The sequence below is a fragment of the Vespa velutina genome, chromosome 3 (genome assembly GCF_912470025.1).
Source record: "Vespa velutina chromosome 3, iVesVel2.1, whole genome shotgun sequence".
In the NCBI taxonomy this organism is placed as follows: Eukaryota; Metazoa; Arthropoda; class Insecta; order Hymenoptera; family Vespidae; genus Vespa; species Vespa velutina.
Window position 1 is genome coordinate 4,928,867 of NC_062190.1, and position 19,642 is coordinate 4,948,508.

General features: G+C 38.5%; 1 protein-coding gene across 4 annotated transcripts in view; it reads left to right on the forward strand.

Moving 5' to 3' along the window:
• Nucleotides 1-19,642, forward strand: part of LOC124947958 (protein slit) — a 309,824-nt gene that overhangs the window by 132,030 nt on the left and 158,152 nt on the right. The window contains exon 1 of one of the 4 annotated variants that reach the window (XM_047490829.1): nt 11,867-12,493. The exons of 2 other annotated variants lie outside the window; for them this stretch is intronic. In XM_047490829.1, coding sequence (XP_047346785.1) covers nt 12,468-12,493 — 26 coding nt within the window. In that variant the 5' untranslated portion in view covers nt 11,867-12,467. Of the gene's footprint in view, nt 1-11,866; nt 12,494-19,642 lie in introns of those variants that run through there. One more of the 4 variants, XM_047490830.1, reaches the window with a different exon arrangement.

Sequence of the window (19,642 nt, forward strand, 5' to 3'; positions counted from 1 at the left end):
GAAATTAAGAGCGAAAACGTTCGAGGATAATACATTACTTCTCAAAGTCATTTTATCTTCTTGGAGTTCTACTAAAAGAGAGAGAGAAAGGAGATTTTCGCTTTCAAGCTGTGAGACGTAAGGATTAAGTCACAAAAGGAAATTCTATAAAACTTTGTTCGTACGAATCTAATAAAACGATTCACCTTATTTACTTGTCGTTGTTCTAACATCACTGGAAAATCTTGAAACTCGTTTGACTATCAAGTCATTCTCGAGATAGTTCTTTCAACGTTATTAAACAGAAATATATATATAGACCGTTAGAAAGTGGTGATAAAAACGTAAGTTACAAAAAAGAAAAAAGGAGGTAGAAAAAAAGAAAAAGAAAGGTACTGAAAGAATTCCCCTTTCGTATTTGCCAAAGAAAGAATCATCATTTCCTTTTCCTTCCTTCCCAATGCTTGACACAATTACCGAAGTTATTAATCGCACTGCGTGCGGTGTCGTTTGGCACTCGACAGGTCAAAGACCATGAGAAGAGTGCCAACGAAAGAGATGCCCTGCAGAGATGCCATTAGTTATACACGAATGGGTGCGGACTAGGTACACACTAAGCTGGACAGAGCCTTGGAGGATCCTCTCTTTTTCACTCTATCTCTGTCTCTCGCTCTACACGTGATTTTGCCGAGGGTGTTTCGAAAAGGGCCGTTGGTTTATACACCCTCTTTATACCCCAATGGTATCGAGTTTCGAAAGGGTATCTCGGTTGGCCGCATGCCCGAGAACTTGAAAATGGAACGAAGAAGGATCTCGTTGTAAACTGCGAAGGTGTCCTCGAGGAGTCGCCCTTTTACTCGCCCTATGAGATATCATCGTTTCCTCTTTATATATATATATCTATCTATCTATCTATCTATCTATCTATCTATCTATCTATCTATCTATCACTCTATCTCTCTTTCTATTTCTCTCTCCTTCATCGATTTCCATCTTATAGCACATCTTCACTCTCCATCCCTATTACTTACTACGTAAGTTTGCGAACGAAGAAGAAGCTCTGACTCCTAAAAGCCAAATTTAAATAATAATTAGGATTTACGTCGTCTACCTTTCGAGTTTCGACTTTAAGATGCCGTCGTCTTCGCGGTTTCCTTCGCGAATACGCTCGTAATCGCTTAACGAAGTTAGCTACGGTAATAAGGTCACTTTCGGTGGTAGAGGAAAACTTCGTTTATATACCGTAATTATTCTGGACGTATTAAAAGTACGGTTTTCCTGTTTGCAGCTTGCGAATTACGCGAATATATTCGAACTATTCTCGAGGGTGCGTATCAGCAGAGCTCGATCACGAGAAAAAGAAATAGGAATGTATTTTTATTTTCTCTTTTCTTTCTGCTCTTTTCTTTCTTCTCTTTTCTTCTTGTTTTAATGTGTTTTAATAGAATTGAAAAGAAAAAGAAAAAGATGAAAAAAAAAGAAAATGAAAGAACAAAAAGAAAAAAAAAAAAAAAAAAGAAAAATGAATCTTCCATCGTCCTTTATCACATTCGATTCAATCGATTCGTACGAGTCTCGCCAACGTGGACGTTTTTGCGTTTTCGTTTCCACTTCCGCTTTCACCTTTGTTTCGCGAATACTCGAGGCAAACGATCGTTACACGAGCATGTAGAGTCGCAAATGAAAATTCTGTCCGTTTGTCGAGACTTTTTCATTAAAATCGGTGAACGTCTCTCGAGCGAACATCGGTCGACGTCACTCGCCCGTAAAGTTCTTCTCTTTGAAAGAAACACGCGATAGAAATATTATTGTAACATACGTTGTATTATCGAATTCGAAAATTTTCTCTAGTGCGAGCCTGTATATTCGTCTGTCGAGTACACCAGACGGCGTAGGAAGGGTTCAAAGAGAGAAGAGCGAAGAGGGTAGAAAACGAAGAGTGATAGAAGGGAAAAACGAGGAAGAGGGGATGAGACCATCGACGATTCGACTCATTTCGCGTTTCATAGGACACGACGAGCCAGCCAGCCAGTCAGCCAGCCAGCCAGCCAGCCGCTCTCGTAAATCGAGTAACAATCCATTAAGCTCGATTATCAGATCTGTTTAAAATATAATCAAAGGGCATACGTGTTTTCCGTCGGAAAGGGTTGTGATTGAGTGCAACACTGTTTTACTCCTGCAATTGCTTCTCATTTTCAAATCGAACAAAGTTTATATGCCACATGAGAGATATTCGAGAAGATTATAATCCCTTTTCCAATTTATTTTCCATATCAATAGAAAATGAGCAATTTGCGATAATCACTGGATAGAAAATGTCGATTGGATTTTTTTCCAAAAATGATTGTGTCGACTGTCAATAAAGGAAAGAGATTCTCTCGTTCGTTTTACAATTTAACAGAAAGAAAAGGAACAACTTGTAGCTCGTCAAATATCGAAGTACAGCGTCGTATTTTTATCAATCTCGCTTCGCAATCGAGCTTTTCGCAATAAAGCTTTATCCTTCCTTCGGAAAACACGATCGATTTCATATCATCAAAAAAGACATTACGATGAAACTCATGAAGCTACCGTTATTGTAATCGTTTTCTTCGAGAAGAATTTCTCACTTTACAGAACAAGAGAAAAAGAGAAAAATGCTAGTAGAATAATACAGCATAATTCCAACGGGCTCATGGATACACTTACACAGATTCGTACATGATTCTAAGATGTTAAAAGTAGCTTTTCGAAATTACAAATGTTATAACGATCGTTCGCAAAAAAGCTCTTTTCTTAAAATCAATAATTCCATCATTGAAAGGTGATCTCTCTCTCTCTCTCTCTCTCTCTTTCTTTCTTTTTCTCTCTCTTTCTTTCTAGCATAGTAGTAACAGTTGTTCAAGTACATTGAAACGTATTGCGCAAAGGGGATTAAATGAAGGAAAGTATTTTTATAGACAATGTTTATAATAATAATCCTTCGAAAATATTTATAATTAGAGACTTAGGAATATTTCGAAAGATTTGCAATATAGTAAACATTTACGATAATTATACAACGAGAGAAAGAAGTTTTTAAAAGGATTATCCATCGATAGAATAATTTTTCGTCGGCATAATTTTTTTTTCGTATATTTCGTGAAACGAAAGAGGAAGATAACTGGCGCCTCTCGTTCTCTTTCTTTATCTTTTTATCTTTCTTTGGTAAATGCCTTTCACCGTTTGCCGCTCTTTACGCTCCTTCTATTCTCTCCCACCTAGAAGGCACTCCACCTACATTATCCCTTTTCGTCTACCTTTCAACGATCGAATCCAAACGGCTGTTTGTTCGACTCGAAAGGAGAATGAAGCCTGCTTTCCTTCCTTCCTCTTTTTCCCTCTCAGCCACCATTATCTTCTCTCACGCGATATACCATTCTCGACGCGCGTTATTCGATTCGAAGAATTTTTACGACGTGGAAAATTCTTATGTGTATATGTATGTATGAAGATCGGTAACCTTTTGTTTTCTTTTTTTTTTTTCTTCTTGTTTAATCGTTAATTATTAGTTCTTAACGTAGAAGAAGAAAAAAAAAAGGTTACGATAGAAATTGTACACTAAATCATTGTCAAATTCCTATACAATTGTAGCTTCTCTCTCTTTATCTATCTCTCTCTCTCTCTCTCTCTCTCTCTCTCTCTCTTTCTCTCTCTAATAATCGCCGTTACCAAGCGGCACTTCGAAAGGAACCGGTTCATTTCTTGACCCCATCGAATCCAACGAATCTCATATTTCATTGCCGAGCATGGTACTTCGCGGCCAATTAAGTTCGGTACTATAAATAAAAAGGTCCGCCGGCTGTGGTTTAACTGGCGGATAAAGGCTGGTCCGTGGGCGAGATAGGCGTTTTTGCTCGTGTTCGATGCCACTACTTTTTACCGAAGAAACAGTGTAATCACTTAATTATAAACTTCATTTAATCCCTTTTCTTTTTCCCTCTCTCTCTCTCTCTCTCTCTCTCTCTCTCGAATCTCATAAATATTGATAATACAAATTGTACGGTCACTCGATGTAATCATTGATAACAAAATTCAACAACTTTTTATTGTTCTCACAGAAATCGATAAAATTGAATAAATCATTTTCATCATTGTTTTGAAGCTTGAAAGAACTATAGATACGGGTAAAGCTGTAAGAGTTAACAGTAGTTACTTTGCTTTTCACACGGACGGTATTTTATCAGGGTGATAGTTCGACGTAATCGAAAGGCCAGGAAACTCTGATAGATCACTCGACGTTTGAGTATCGTTAGTTTGAAACGCGTAACGCGTTTTCTGCCATTTGGTTCTGCAGGTTAGTGCACGTGCAAAATGGACACGAAATGGTTCAAAGGTTGCGAGAACGTCGACCTTTGGCATCGTTGGCTGCGGTAAACGGCCGAGAAATCGAACGGTCGTTCGATCGTTCAGGGAAGCGAAAGAGTGAAGCAGAAGAGGTGAGGGGGAAATTGGGGGAAGGCTCGGGTTAAGGAAAATGTAATTAAACGTATAGTTGTATGTGTATATATACGTGTGCTTACTTAGGCAAAAGTAAGACAGAAAAGAGAGAGAGAGAGAGAGTAATAGAGCCTTGGATCGATCATTATATACACATAGCTAACCACATGACCAACAACATAACACTTTTGAAAATTACGACTAACGATGCTGTTGCATCATTTCTATGACTTTTAACAACTTATCTAGCAAAGGTTCGTACATTTTTATAACTCTACGTGCGTATTTAATTTTATTGCATATTTCGCGGCTACATTTTTACCACGCTCGCAAAGATGAAATACGACGAGACTATCACGTGGCTACGCATTCGTAAAGTAAAAAGAGAAAGAGAGAGAGAGAGAGAGAGAGAGAGAGAAAAGAAAAAAAGAACATTTACCGTTCTCGTGAAAACGAGCTTTCGATGTATGCAATATTTAACGATAGATTCGACGGTGATAAATTTTAATAAAGAATCTCGGTAAAATCGTGAAATCCGTGAGGAAAGGGAGAGTGAGAAAGAGAGAGAGAGAGAGAGAGAGAGAGAGAGAGAGGAGAAAGAGGAATGAGAAATGAATGACGCGTTATAATAGTATCATAAAATTTTACGGACTTCTGGAAGCTTTTTAACGTACGATTTATAACATAATGTAATTCTCGTTACTGATGTCGCGTTACCGCGTTATAATTATTGGAAATTTTTGTTCTCTCGGATAATTACGTTTATCGATACATAAAGAAAGACAGACAGAGACGAACAAACAATAGAACGATCGATGAAATGCGATTTTAACGGGTTCGTTAACGTCCTCATTTTCTGGTCAACCTTCACGCTTTACACGAGTATTATTGGCACGTTCTGTTGTGCTCTAACGACGAACGGTCGAACGGTGTGTTTCCAAGCGATTCGATACGAAGCAATTTGAAAAAAGCCAACCTTTCGCGGTGTAGTGGAAAGCGAAATCGGAATTTTTCGTCGTCTAGTCGACGGCAATGCAATTTTACGAGCCGGTCAGCCGAGCAGACGCGCATCGGTTCGTCGCGCGCGAACGCACGATTTTATCACGTATTTCGTTGTACGTGTTACGTGTTGTGCATGTGTTACACGATCGAATGCATACCGAGACTTTATAAGCATCCTCGAAACATTTCTTCGCTTCATTTATAAATATTATATTATTATATTTATGTAATATCTAACGAATTAATTCAGTTAATTAACATGGGATTTCTAGCTTTGAAAAGAAGGATAGATTATTATTAAAAGAATCTTTACCATATCGTTACGCTTTTGTTATAACTTTTTCATAATTCTCTAGTTTCGTTCATTTTGTTTTTATGTATTAATATTGAATGTCCGAATCGTGAGAAGGATAAGCGAACGAATTCAGATTTATTACTATATATCTTTGTAACGTATCTGTGTATACATATATACATATATATATATATATATATATATATATATATATATATATATATGTATTAATACATATTTAATCTACAATTACGTTTCATTTAACATTTATAGTGTTCTGAAAATTCCAGTAATAATTATATGCTCGAAATAATTACAAAAGCGAAGTTAATTGTTCTGGGTCGTATACTCGATATATAACGTATAAATTGACGTTAAGTAGAAATTTTGATCGTTAAAATATTTCGCTTTTCTTTTTTTCTTTTCATGTTTCCATTATTTCTCGCTTTTATAAAAAATATTCGTTGAAAAAAATTTGATTTGTTTCACGGATGTTTGTGCGTTTGTACTTATGCACATTCTTGACCATCGTCGAAGAATATGACATTAGGATGATGGAAGGGATGGAGAACAGACAATTTTTAGCAAGTGTTTGTCGAACTCGACAATTTTTAAGAATTTATATAGGTCAATGTACGAGCGTATTTTCGAGAATCGATATAGGTAACATAGATGAGTATTTGTACAAGTATAGTTTTTGCTTTTCTTCCAACCGGTTTTTTTCGACGTATTTATATAAGCTCGAGTGTTAGAATATCATTCAGAAATTTCAACAGGCCAATGCACTCAACGACGAAATGCAGCATGATCGAAATAAACAGTACTACTACTTCTACAATTCTTTTTTCTTCTTTACTTTTTTATTTTTAAAGATTGAAAGATTTCTACGTGACTATATATATATATGTTACGTAATTACCGGTTAATTATTTCTCTTTCGTATTTCTTTTTCTTTTTTTTTTTTTTTTCATTTTTATCATCATGTTCGAGTAAGTAACTTTGTAATGCATAATAATTTTCCATGTTGTCCCATGTGGGCGATCGTGCGTAAAAAGATTTTCATCTAAGAATACGTATGAACTCTCTTTCTCTATGCGTCTACGTGTACGTATGCGTATATAGAAGGAGAAAGGGATAGTAAAACGTGTTTCCTGCAATAAGGGTGAGAACGAGCATGTGCCGTCGCCATAAGTACTTGGAATATATGTCGTTCGCAATGCTATACTATGCGAGAAACATCGGTAAAGTCTACGAAGAGAGAGAGAGAGAGAGAGAGAGAGAGAGAGAGAGAGTAAGAAAAGAAGATAAAGAAATGGTTGGAAGATTGTAAACGACGAGGAAGAAAGAGAGAAAAAGAGAGAGAGAGAGAAAAAAGAAGATAAAGAAATGGTTGGAAGATTGTAAACGATGAGGAAGAGAGAAAAAGAGAGAGAAAGAGAAAGAGAAATGGAGAAAGAGAGAGAAGTAAGAGGAAGGGCAGTCTTTCTCGGCAATTTCACAGTCCACGTGCCCTTAGTAGAAATGAAAGGGGTACCAAGTGAGAAGAGGATGAGAAACTCACTCGATATTGTTTCCTCTACTTTTATCTTTTTATTTTATCTTTTCTCTTTTTTCTGTTTTCCTTTTATTTCTTTTTATTCGTTGCTTTTTTTTTTCCTTTTCTCCTTTTTCCAAGTATTTCTCTCAGTTTATTGCGTTCACGATAATACTTTCCTTTATTACGCACGGCACGCATCGCCAGAGAAGCTGCACCAGACTCTTTGTGATCTTTATAGCTACAATTATAGGAACTAGGAAGAAAATTCCACTATAAAAGTATCAGACGCTCAGATGAAAGTACTTTTATTTGATTTTTCCTTTTTTTTTTTTTTCTTTTTTTTTTTTTGTTTTTTATTTTTTTTATTCTTACTTTTCTTTTTCTTCTCCTTTTTATTTTTTTCTTCCTTTTCTTAAATGTTCTCTATCGATCCTGGAGAAATATCCGATTATGAAAAGGACCCTTAACGAAGGATATAAAAGAATAAACTCATCTTATTAGTAAAATCGTTAAATCATCCGTATTAATTATTATTGCGACTATTTAACAGATAAAGAAGAAATTTCCCCGTTTTCATTTCATAAAGTTTGAATATCTTACGTTATTCGTGTGATGTGTTAAATTTTCTCAAGAGTCCTTCGGAAAACCCACCAGAATCATTCGTAAACGCTTAAACGAATTCTCCGAAGGCATCAAGGAAGTACCAAGGGCGGACGTTGTACGCGTTTAATCGTTTCGATCAAAAATGTATACGAAACAGAGAGAAAAGAGAGAGAGAGAGAGAGAGAGAGAGAGAGAGAGAGAGAGAGAGACTAGAAAGGATAAAGGAGATGGAGAACGTCGAGTCTCAAGACGAAAACTTTCACAATTTCGAGGGAGAAAGGTAACTTCTTGTTCCCCTCCTTCCATTCCGAAATTATTTGCCCTACCGTTAATTAAACTCGACTGCCCTCGATTATAACACAGAATACTCGAGGACACCGTGGAGAAGCAAGATTTCCTCCACCTCCTCCTACTCCCCTCCCCTCCCTGCCCCGTCGAATATAATACCTCGAACCATCCTTTTGCCGTTTCAACCCTTTCTCACGTAAAATCGTTCTTGAACGAGAGGGGAGAGAGAGAGAATGAAAGAGAGAGAGAGAGAGAGAGAGAGAGAGAGAGAGAGTGAATATCCAGGGATCATTCTTCAAAGTAGCCTTTGAAGTAAAGTTTCAACGCCAGGGGGTGGTAACTAAGCCAGGGGGTAGAGAGGTATCCGAAGAGCAAGGAAGGGCATCAAAGAGATCGCGAACACTGACAGGTGCACGATAAATCGGCTCTACCGCGATAATAAGCGGTACTTCGCTTCTGCTTCCCGTAGGGTATATCGATAGTAGCATAGGGGATACGCCGAATATACTTAACCGTCCCGATCCTATGAACTTAATGGGAAGAAACACCGCCTGCAATTTTCGACACCTCATAAATTGCCACGATCGTTTCGGGGTTATATATACGACGTTATATATTTCGAAATATCATATATTATATAATATTTTAATGGGTTAACAAAAACGAAAACAAAAGTGAGAATTGTTTTTTTAATTATATTTCGTCAAATCGTTAAAGAAATATTTTTCATCTCTTTCTCTTCAAATTCTTTTTAAATAATTTGATAATTTTTCTCTTTGAAATCAAGAAAATATCTAAATCGAATATATACGAATGATATTAACTACAGAGATATTTGTATTGAACAGAAGTTGGAATCGAGCGCAAACTCGATACGTGTCGACTCGAAATATAATTTCATCATCGAAGAAAGCCCATAATTTGATGAGCACGCTTCAATGAAATCTCACTTGATGAGGAAAAGAAATAAAAAAAAAAAAAAAATAAAAAATAAATTGAGAAAAAAAGAGAACGAAAGAAAGAAATGTTTTCGAGTTCTATTTAGAGTTAGCTTTCGTGTAAATCCAGTTTTAAAAGATATTTGAATTTATTCTCTGTTGCACTGATAATTCGACAGGATTTTAATGCGAATGGATTGCTGCGTTCGATCGTTGATGCGTTTACGGATATCGTGCGATCAAGTTAATACGGAAAACGTGAGCTGTAACGTTATTAGTATCTCTCTTTCTTTCTCTCTCTCCTCTCTCTCTCTCTCTCTCTCTCTTTTATTATATTTAATTTTATTTTGTTTATTTTACATCATTACACGTAATGATAACGCATCGAATTTCCTTACTCATTTCTACTTTTATTCTATGTCGTTAAAAATTTCGTTATGTTCATATTACAGATATTCTATTGCGAAATATTTATTTATTCCATTCTCGCGAAGAGAAAGAAAGAGAGAAAGAGAAAGAGAGAGAGAGAGGGGGAGAGAGAGAGAGAGAGAGGGGGAGAGAGAGAGAGAGAGAGTCAGTCGTGCTATCAACGATGGAATCGGAAATGCATTTCGCATAACGATGACGAGCGTGCGCATACGAATGCAGTGCACGCGTCGGTGCCTCCTCGCGAGTGGCTGTCATACGAGATGATGATGGTCCTTTCAACGCGAGCGTCGGCCGAGTTGGCAGATTTTAATTAAAAAACAAACTTTATCAGAAGCATATCACGACGATAACCACCGAGATATACCGTCATAATTCAAACGACCGAACAGAGACGACGCTAATGACATAACACGAAGGCGTTGCGATTCTCGCAGCAATTGTGCGTGGGCCTCGAATCAGCCCGACGATGCCAAGTACAGACTAAAATTTTAATTAAAATTAATGCCGCTTGATAAATGTATCGTTAAATAACCAGCCGGCTGCGCCAATGAGATGCGCCGGTGTATTCTCTACGTACACAAATCGTGTTATATATTTGAGAATATTCCGTTAGTCTCTCGTATTATATCCATGCGGAACGAGTTACAATGTTAATTAATAATCTTTTAGTTTTAAGATGAGGTAAACTGTGTGCATCTTTGTAGGTATCGATTCTACGATCGAATATCTATAGGCAATCGTTTGATATATTTTTTCTTTTATTTTTTCTTTCATATATTTACGTAATTTCTTGCTCATACTTTTTTATTATCTTATTTTCGTATCAATCCAACTACTACGAATATACTTTTCTATGAATTATTATTTAGCGAATATTGTTGCTTTGAATTCGTGAAACATAATTTGTTGGTTATTATAGTACGTTTAGCACCGTGCATTTACAGTATTAACTATGTATTACCTTTCCGATTAATTACACGACTGGCTTTGTGCGTCCAAGCGACAAAACCATAGCGGACCGACAAAACCATGGCGGACCGACAAAACCTAATTACAATCACGCAGGTATACCGCGTGAACGTTTCGATGAACATCGATAAACGTCGCATTCGACGTAAATTATTTCGCATGGACTCCTCAGGATATGCAACGGGACTGACTTGGTGCACGCATGCAGCTTTACACATAAGCTTACACACATTTACCTAGGCATGCATACATACATAGATATATGTACATACATGCATATAACTTATCGATCATCGAACGAATAACCGAGACAAACTTATGCGACTCCATTATTCATGTCTTGAATCGATATTTACTTCTTAAGTCTTTCGATAGTACTCCATAATCTTGAAGCTTTCGTAACGACTACAAAGCCGATAGACACACAGGAGGAAGTTCGGACGATATATCGATCGTACTCGACTCGTGCGTTTAATCGATAAAAGATTAAATGTATTATATTAGTTTCGTGTCTAGCGTCATCATCTACTCCTCTCTCTCTCTCTCTCTCTCTGTCTTTCTCTTTCTCTTTCTCTCTCTTTTTCTTTTCCCTTCTTCTCTTCGTCCTCAACTGTACCGATCTTGGAACTTGAAAGGAATCGTTGAGACTCCTTTCGCGTCGTAACAGTTTATCATTCGATGAAGCTTTTTGTCGACTTCTTCGATCGCCAAGCAAGTAAAGGCATCGCCTTTGTGTTCACGTTCCTTATGAACGAGCACGTTTATATGATTTGTTCCCTCTCTCTCTCTCTCTCTCTCTCTCTCTCTCTCTCTCTCTCTCTCTCTCTCTTTCTTTCTTTTTGTGTGGATATTGAACACGCACGTATGACGAATCCAAAGTAGAAAAACGGGATTGATAGTTAGAGTGATGTTTAATACGACTGCAGTTGATTTCATTCATTGATTCGTTGAGTTTCTGTTCTCTCTCTCTCTCTCTCTCTCTCTCTCTCATTCTCTGTTTCTCTTTTTTTTTTTTCATCTGTTGAGTTCGATATTTGAAAAACGTATGATCGAACGATGTAGTCAATTTTATTACAAGTGAAACAAACATATGATTTCTTTCTTTCTTTCTTTCTTTTTTTCTTTCCCATGAGAGAATGTTTAAACGTGACGAATGCCTCTCGTTATCTACCAACACTTCTTTCTCACTCTTTCTCTCTCTCTCTCTCTCTCGCTCTCTCTCTCTCTCTTTCTCTTTATCTCTCTCTCTCTCTCTCCCTCTCTCTCTTTCTCTTTCTCGTTCTCTTTCTCTTTCGAACTTTTTCCAAAGAAACTTTATCGTTGCCGGCAGAACTCGAGGAGCTAAGTTTTCCACAGTGAACGTTCTTTACGCGCGGGGCTAGAGCGACTATAAGCGAAGGAAATTACGGTGTTACGACGAGAGTAAAGGCAATTTACCATTGTACAATCCTTTGGAGACACGAAGACTCATTTATTATCTTGGATCATCGAGACTACAATTTCCTGTTACAAGATTTTACAGTTTCCGTACATGTGTCGCGCATATGTCTCATTACACCTGTTGCATATTGCTCGAATGTACATAGGTAATATAGCTTTTAAACTCTCCTTTATCATTTTACATCAACTAGAATTTCGTTCGAGATAATCGTCAAATTGAATGTGATAATATCGATATGTCTTGAATAACCAATTAAGTACGATCTATAGAAAATGAAAAAAAAAGAAAAAAAAAAAAAAGAAAGAAAGAAAAGAAAACATAAAAAGATGCAAATATAAAAATATAACAAACAGAGGACCAACGCGCTATCCAAAGTGTAGACAGGAGGAATTCGTTTTTTCTTTAAACGAAAACGTGACAAAAAGTGATGGGTTGGCGCAGAGAATAAAGAAGAAGAAAAAGAAGAAGAAGAAAAAACAGAGAAAGAACACTGCAGCATCCCTCGTAACGTATGCAGTGCGGCGTTTTATGCACCAGGTGCTGGTAGTTATATCGTACGTGTCCTGTCCCAGCATCTCTCTCGAATACACGCAACACGCACATACACGAACTCATTTACTCGTTTGTAGCCGACGACTGTCACGCGTGTTGTATTTATATATATATATATATATATGACAAACAGTGTCGCGGAGGCCACGTTTTCTTTTCACGAAACGTCTAACGGGGGAAAATAAACGCGTTCAAGAGAGACCGAGGGAACAGGTGCAAATCTTCGCTCGATGCTGTAAGGAAGCGACTACTTTTCTCTCTTGAGTATCTCCGTAGAATCTTTAACGAGTCCGTCGTCTAGAGAACATAGTCGAGATTTTTTCCTTCTTCTTTTCTCTCTGTCTCTTTCTCTCTCTCTCTCTCTCTCTCTCTCTCTCTCTCTCTTTCTTTCTTTCTTTCTCTTTTTTGCCCTTCTATTCGCTTTCCTTTTATCTGCATTGGAACCTTGCCCGAAATATGTTACGAAAGATGGCTCGTAAAATTTCTTGGGATCTCATTGGTAGACATTTTAATTCATTTGCACGTCACATTTATTTTCAACAAATTTTTTTTCCAATTAAAATACATTCATTTACATTACTTATTCATTTTTCATTCAAATGTCAACTTATTTCTCGGTGAAGAAATTTATGAAAATGCATAAAACTCTCTACGATAAATATGTTATAGAAATCTATGCATCGTTACTTTTATACGAAATAAAAATTTATGAAATGACGTGAGATATTTTAGGATAAACTTATATAACCGATTTCAGGTCGTATTACATCGTAAACAAGATCGTTCCAAGCGTTGGAATTCCTAGGGCAGAATTCGAAAGCGGTGCAAACTGAGTATAGTGGGATTATAGGTAGGAGAATCGTAGAGAATTGAACGTGCCAGTTTTGAAATCGTTCGGACGCCAGTAGTCGTCTGTATAAAGCTGAGTAAACGAGATGGAATCGTCGACGTCGTCATCGTCGTCGTCGTCGTCGTCGTCGTCGTCGTCGTCGTCGTCGTCGTCGTCGTCGTCGTCGTCGTCGTCGTCGTCGTCGTCGTCGTCGTCGTCATCGTCGTCGTCGAGGTCGAAGATGAGGATGAGGATTGAGGATGAGGAAGAATAGAGGGAGCTGTCCATTGCCGTAGAAGCGAACTCATGACATCGCGTATGAACTCGTGCCTAACTCGAGCTTATACATACATATATAGGTAAACGTGTGCGCGCGGGCGCGGAAGACAATCACAGTGAAACCCTTTGGGCCAATATTGACGCAGGCTGCTATCGCAATAATGGACGGACGAGTAGGCATAACGTGAACGTACACCGGTAGTGCACAGACGTATATTATAGCTAAGTTCTGCTTGTGCCAGTGTTTATACAGTTGCACGCTTATCCACCTCTCTCTCTCTCTCTCTCTCTCTCTCTCTCTCTCTTTCTCTCTTTCTCTCTCTGACTCTCTCTCCATTTCTCTTTCATCCACACTCTTCATGGATTTATACGTATTCCAAGCGAGTGTGGGCGGCACGTACGGTGTTATACGTCTAATATGTGTATGGGAAAAGAGGGTAAGTGAGGGTGCCTTTGAAAGCGAGCGTATGCGTACTCGAGCCGTCAATCTCGACGCGTTTGGACAACGACTACTTGGACGAATCGCTCGAAAAAGGGAAGGATATAGTAAGAGAGAGAGAGAGAGAGAGAGAGAAAGGAAGGGAACACTGTTTTCCCTTCTCCTAGGAGATCCAAGATTCTCGATCCGATTGAGATGAGTGAGAAAGGGTAACTCTATTCGTTCCATTCTTTCCTCAACGATGACTTGTCTCGAGGATAGGCGTAAATGGATTTTTCCTGTTTACCAAGAAGGTTCACGCGAGAAAATTTTGCGGATTCGTCTAAATATTTATATTCGTTTCATATTTATTCCTCTACTAGCTATCATTCTTTTCTCTTTGATTTCTGCTCTTTATATGCTTCTTTTTTTTTTCCTTCTTACTCGTGGGATTCGTTTCCCTTTAGCTTCTTGTTCTGCCAACCGTCAATATTTTATCAATACGATCGATGATATTTCTATCAAATCTTAATGTGTTTCTTGTTAAAGGAAAGATATGATCGAATATGGCAAGCAAAGCGTCTTTATCTCTACGTTTTTATCGTCACTTTTATCGGGAAAAAAGAGAGATAGAAAGATTGAATGCAAAGAGAACATAAAATCCATCGAAATCCTCTCTAAACATCTTATACAACATCGAGTTCTACTTATTCTTCTTTTCTCTCGTGTAAACGGTGAACTCGATGGTAACATTCGGTAACAACTGATGCATCTATCGAGCAGCCTTCGATGTCGAGGAAGATGAAAACAAATCACTGTCAATGTAAATTGAATTTCGCGACAAGAGAAAGAAAGAAAGAGAAAGAAAGAGAGAGAGAGCGAGAGAGAGAGAAACATAGAAATAAAAAATGAAATAGGGAACAACACGTATCGTTATCATCTCCGAAAAATACATCTAAATATCTTTAATGTTTTCTCTCTCTCTCTCTCTTTCTTTTTTTCTTCCCTTCGTACCCACATTATTAATAATTTCTTCGTTCGCAATCGCGAAACGATGTGTATCCTTTTTCTTCGTTTCCATCGTAAGTGAATGAATACGAAGGACATAAAAAGCAACAGTGGGATTCACTCCACCCGTCAAGTTTCTCTCTCTCGAATCTATTTTCATGAAGGTGGAAACAAAAGGCGACGTCGAATGACGAACGAGCACGATCCCTTCGCCACAGTTTGTCTCCTCGTTTGTCTTTATCGCATGCTCTATCTCTCTCTCTCTTTCCCCCTCTCTCTCTCTCTCTCTCCCTTTACATATATACATACACACACACACACACACATATATATATATATATATATATCTTTTCTAAGGTCGCCGACGCGTGTTTCAATGGTAAACTCACGTATTTCACTTTTATCTGAGGCTCGTGACTCTGCTTTAGACGAGCGCCGCCTTTCGAACGAAGAGAGGAGGGTTCTCGCCTTGAAATATGAATTTGTTTTTGAAGGGTGGCTGCCGGTACCTTGTAGAAAGAGAAAGAGAGAAAGATGGTGAAGGTCCCGTGGCGACTATGCACCTTCGCAGATTTCGTTTCTTCTCCTTTTTCTTTTTCTTCTTCTTCTTCTTCTTTTCTTCTTATGTTTCTCTTCTTTCGAACTCGGCGAACTTCGAAGTCCTCGCGAACACAGGAGGATCCATTCGAACGAACGACATTTATTGCCGTTATTCATGAGGATTCGTCGTCTTGCGATTGTACCACGAATTTATGTCTCCTTTTTCCATCGTCCGATACTTAAAAGCCGCCATCGTTATTACGCAACGCTCTTTCGTCTATTCGAAATAAATTTACGGATAAGTTATTGGCATCGCGTACCATTCCCGATAGTCGCCGCTTTCACGATCCTCTCCATTCATTTTTTTTTTGTTTTGTTTTATTATTTGGTTTTTTCTTTTTTTCCTATTTTTTTCATATCATAAATGCTTGCGTTTTTTTCAGAATTGTAATATGCAGTTATTCAGTTTTTTGTCAATTTCATTTATATCGTAAAGATAACCTCCCGTACCATTTATTAAATTGTGATGTCTGTATTCGATATATATTTAATCGATATATTCCTGCGCGATTGAAATTTTTTGTAAAAAAAGGAAAAACATTTCTCTCCCTCCCTCTCTCTCTCTCTCTTTCTATCTCTCTTTGCTTTTGTTCAAATGTTTAAAAAAAAAAAGTCCATGTCTGAAAAATAAATAAGAATACGAAAGAGTTCGCTTATTCGTTTCTCCATTTATCGTGCCAGAGGGAAACAATTAAGGGAAACCTTTAATCTCTATCGTTTGATCATGGAAGGAGTTATTAAAGTCGCCATGGTCGTTCGATCAAGTAAGAAATATTTCTTGGTGGAACGATGGCTTTTCGATAATCGTCCTCCTCTTGAATGGAAGAAGCACTTATAAGAAGTGTATAGGGATGTGGGTAAGGATAGTCGATAGTTGCAGTTGGATTCATAGAAACGTCTTCCATCTCACTGAAGCTTTTTCTATGATCGTTATAGTCGTCGATCTCGGATGTCGATGACCTACGACAAGTTTTTCTTGAAGCAAACAAACGCCGCGTACACATGTTACATCCATCCATCCATCCATCCATTCATTCATCCATCCATCCATCCATCCATCCATCCATCCATCCATCCATCCATCCATCCATCCATCCATCCATCCATCCATTCAACGTCGATTGTTCTACTTTGTATTATTTTTCTTCTTTTCTCTCTCTCTCTCTCTCTCTCTCTTTCTTTCTCTTTCTCTCTCTCTGCCTCTTCAATCGTTGTCTCTTCTTTTGTCCATGATTTTGCACCGTAGCAGGTAGAACTGATCGCGAAGAGAGAACTATAGTACCCCAACGATACCATTCATGCCTTGTCTTCCCTGCTACGCCACTGTCGTGTTCCATCAGTCTCTTCCTCTTTCTTTCTCTCTCTCTCTCTCTCTTTTTCTCTCTCTTTCTCTCTCTTTCTCTCAGTGATCAGGTCTCGTGTTGCGAGTCCCAGTACGGTTCTCCTCGATCCGCCTGAATAGTGATTAAAAGTGGGTTGTGCTGGTGTCCATCAGAGTACGGTCGAACGAATCCGTCAATGCATAATAACGATGAATCTAGGTACATGGGGAGAGAGTGAGAAAGATAGAGACAGAAAAGAGAGAGAGAGAGAGAGAGAGAGACAGTACGGAAGAGGAATAGAAAGAGAAACCAAATAGACAAAGAGAGAGAGAGAGAGAGAGAGAAAGAGAAAGAGATAGATAGATAGAGATGTAGTCGATGGAACGAGTTAGCTAGCAGAAATTTGCGCGTACGTTCTGCTAGGATGCAATTCCGCTGTTACCTTCCCATGCTAGAATCGAGCCGAGGTCGACAGGTTTCCACCGAGATTGCTTACCTGCGATCGCTCCCGGGCTTCCGGGTCGTGGGATTGTTCCCGACTAATTGGTCCATCGGGCTAACCTGAAATTAGGTATTGACCGTAATGAGATTATACGAGGATGGAAAATTGAACGGCGCGTAGCACGGTTTAGAGTACGTGTGGCTGAACGTGAGAGAGAGAGAGAGAGAGAGAGAGAGAGAGAGAGAGAGAGAGAGAGAGAGAGAGATATAGAGGGAAAGGGGAAAGGGAAACGCAAGGTTGCCGCTGGAAATGTCGTGAATAGCGGATATGCCTGGGAATTGCACGTGGGTTTTGAGGTATCCCTTCGCGTCTAAGCGACCATCCCTGTAGTACACCGTGCACGCAGTTATTATTGGATCGTTAATACCCGGCAGGACGGGGCAGAAATTATCGGTGAGCGAGGGTTATTTACCCTCAGAATGCATCGTCGATTCTCAATTCTGTAAAGTCATTACCGATATTCGAGAGATAATTGTTCGCATTATTTCTTTGTCCAATGTTTGACACAAATTATCCCTTTCCTTTAGATTTTATTAAATTAATGATTTTTAGATATTAATGCGACGATATTTTATACTAATCCATTTTTTTTTTCTCTTTTTTCTGTTTCAGGTAAGTTTCTCAGAGGATTATCAATGCTCTTCTGTGCATTATCATTTATGGGTAATTAGAAATTACTTAATAATTAATCTTAATATAAAAAAAGATTTGATTAATCGAAGATGATCGTTAAATGGTAAAATGATTTCAATGTATAGATGGTTTCTTTTAAGTAATAATTTTGAAAAAAATTTTCATACTTCACGATGTATTTAATCCCAATATCGATTTCATTTTCTATTATCGATATCATCGCGTCGTACGTATTCGAAAGACGACAAACGGGCTCGTCTAAACGTCTTGTCAAAGGGGCTATCTAGTCGGTGAAATGGGGTGATATTGATGGTAGTCATATGGTAGATGAAATTATTCAAGAAAGCGGATGAACTTGCGTAACAGGATGTAAGAAGTCTCTGTTAGCGTATGATCTTCATCGAACGTTAACCATTGAACGATAAACATTGAACGATAAACATTGACGTGTAACAATATTAATAACTTCACGAGTCTAAAATTTCACCATAAAGGATCTTCACGGGATACGATCCGTCGTGTTTCGTTCGATCCTACGGGACAAACTCTCCTGGCTTTAGTTGGGTAAGCAGCGACGGCTGTACGCAAGATATTAGCATAATATTGGTTCCGAAATATGAGAGAATAAGGACAACGAGTTAGGGATATAGAAGGGGTTGGGGGAGTCTCAGCCGTCGATAATGCATAAAAGATAAGAGTGGAGACTGCGTTCCGGGATCGGCCAAAAGGAGGACAACGGCTTCTGAAACTTATGTTCAACCAACGACGTTCCGAGCTAGACGTTGAGGAGGAGAGAGAAAGAGAGAGAAAGAGAGAGGAAGAGAAAGAAACGAAGAGGAGGAAAAAGATAAGAAGAAAAGAAAGACGAGAAAGACGAAAAATAAGGAAAAGAAGAGGAATAAAAAGAGCAATAAAGAGAAAGGAATAAAAAATGAAATGAGAAAGCAAAGACGAAGTGGAAACTTTAGGTGGAAACGCGGTTGGTTCGTCTGCGCGTTTCAAAGTTATTCCGAAGAATTATTGAAAGTCTTCGGCCTCTCTCAGTCGGTGCTTAGCTCGTTTCCTCCTTCTCCTTCTTCGTCCTTAGAGGATCCTCCGTGAGTAGTTCTTAACCACCTGCCTCCTCTTTTCCGGACTACTGCTCGCATGAAGAAAGAAGGAGAGGAGGAGGACTACGAAAACGGTAGAAGGAAAGAACGAAGGAAGGAAGGAAGGAAGGACGGAAAAATAGAGAGGGGAGAAAATTTTACCTGCGCCCACTTCCGGTGTAATGAATGGGATCTTAATGGACGGCGCCTTGTTTACGATCCGAGTTTCTCCGATTAATTACCGGCGTTTCTAGACGAGAGGGGCACCAGTTAACGCAGCGGTAATAAACGACGAAGTTTCTCGGTGGGAAAGAGGAGGCATACCTCTAACCTCCTTCTTCTCTACTCCTCCTGCTATTCCTCCTACTCCTTCTCAAACTCTTCTTCGACATTCTCGCCGTCAATAGAAAGAGAAGACACCCGTGAACGTCCAGTAAAAAGCGCCCATGGCGCGGACTCCTCGAAACTCAAT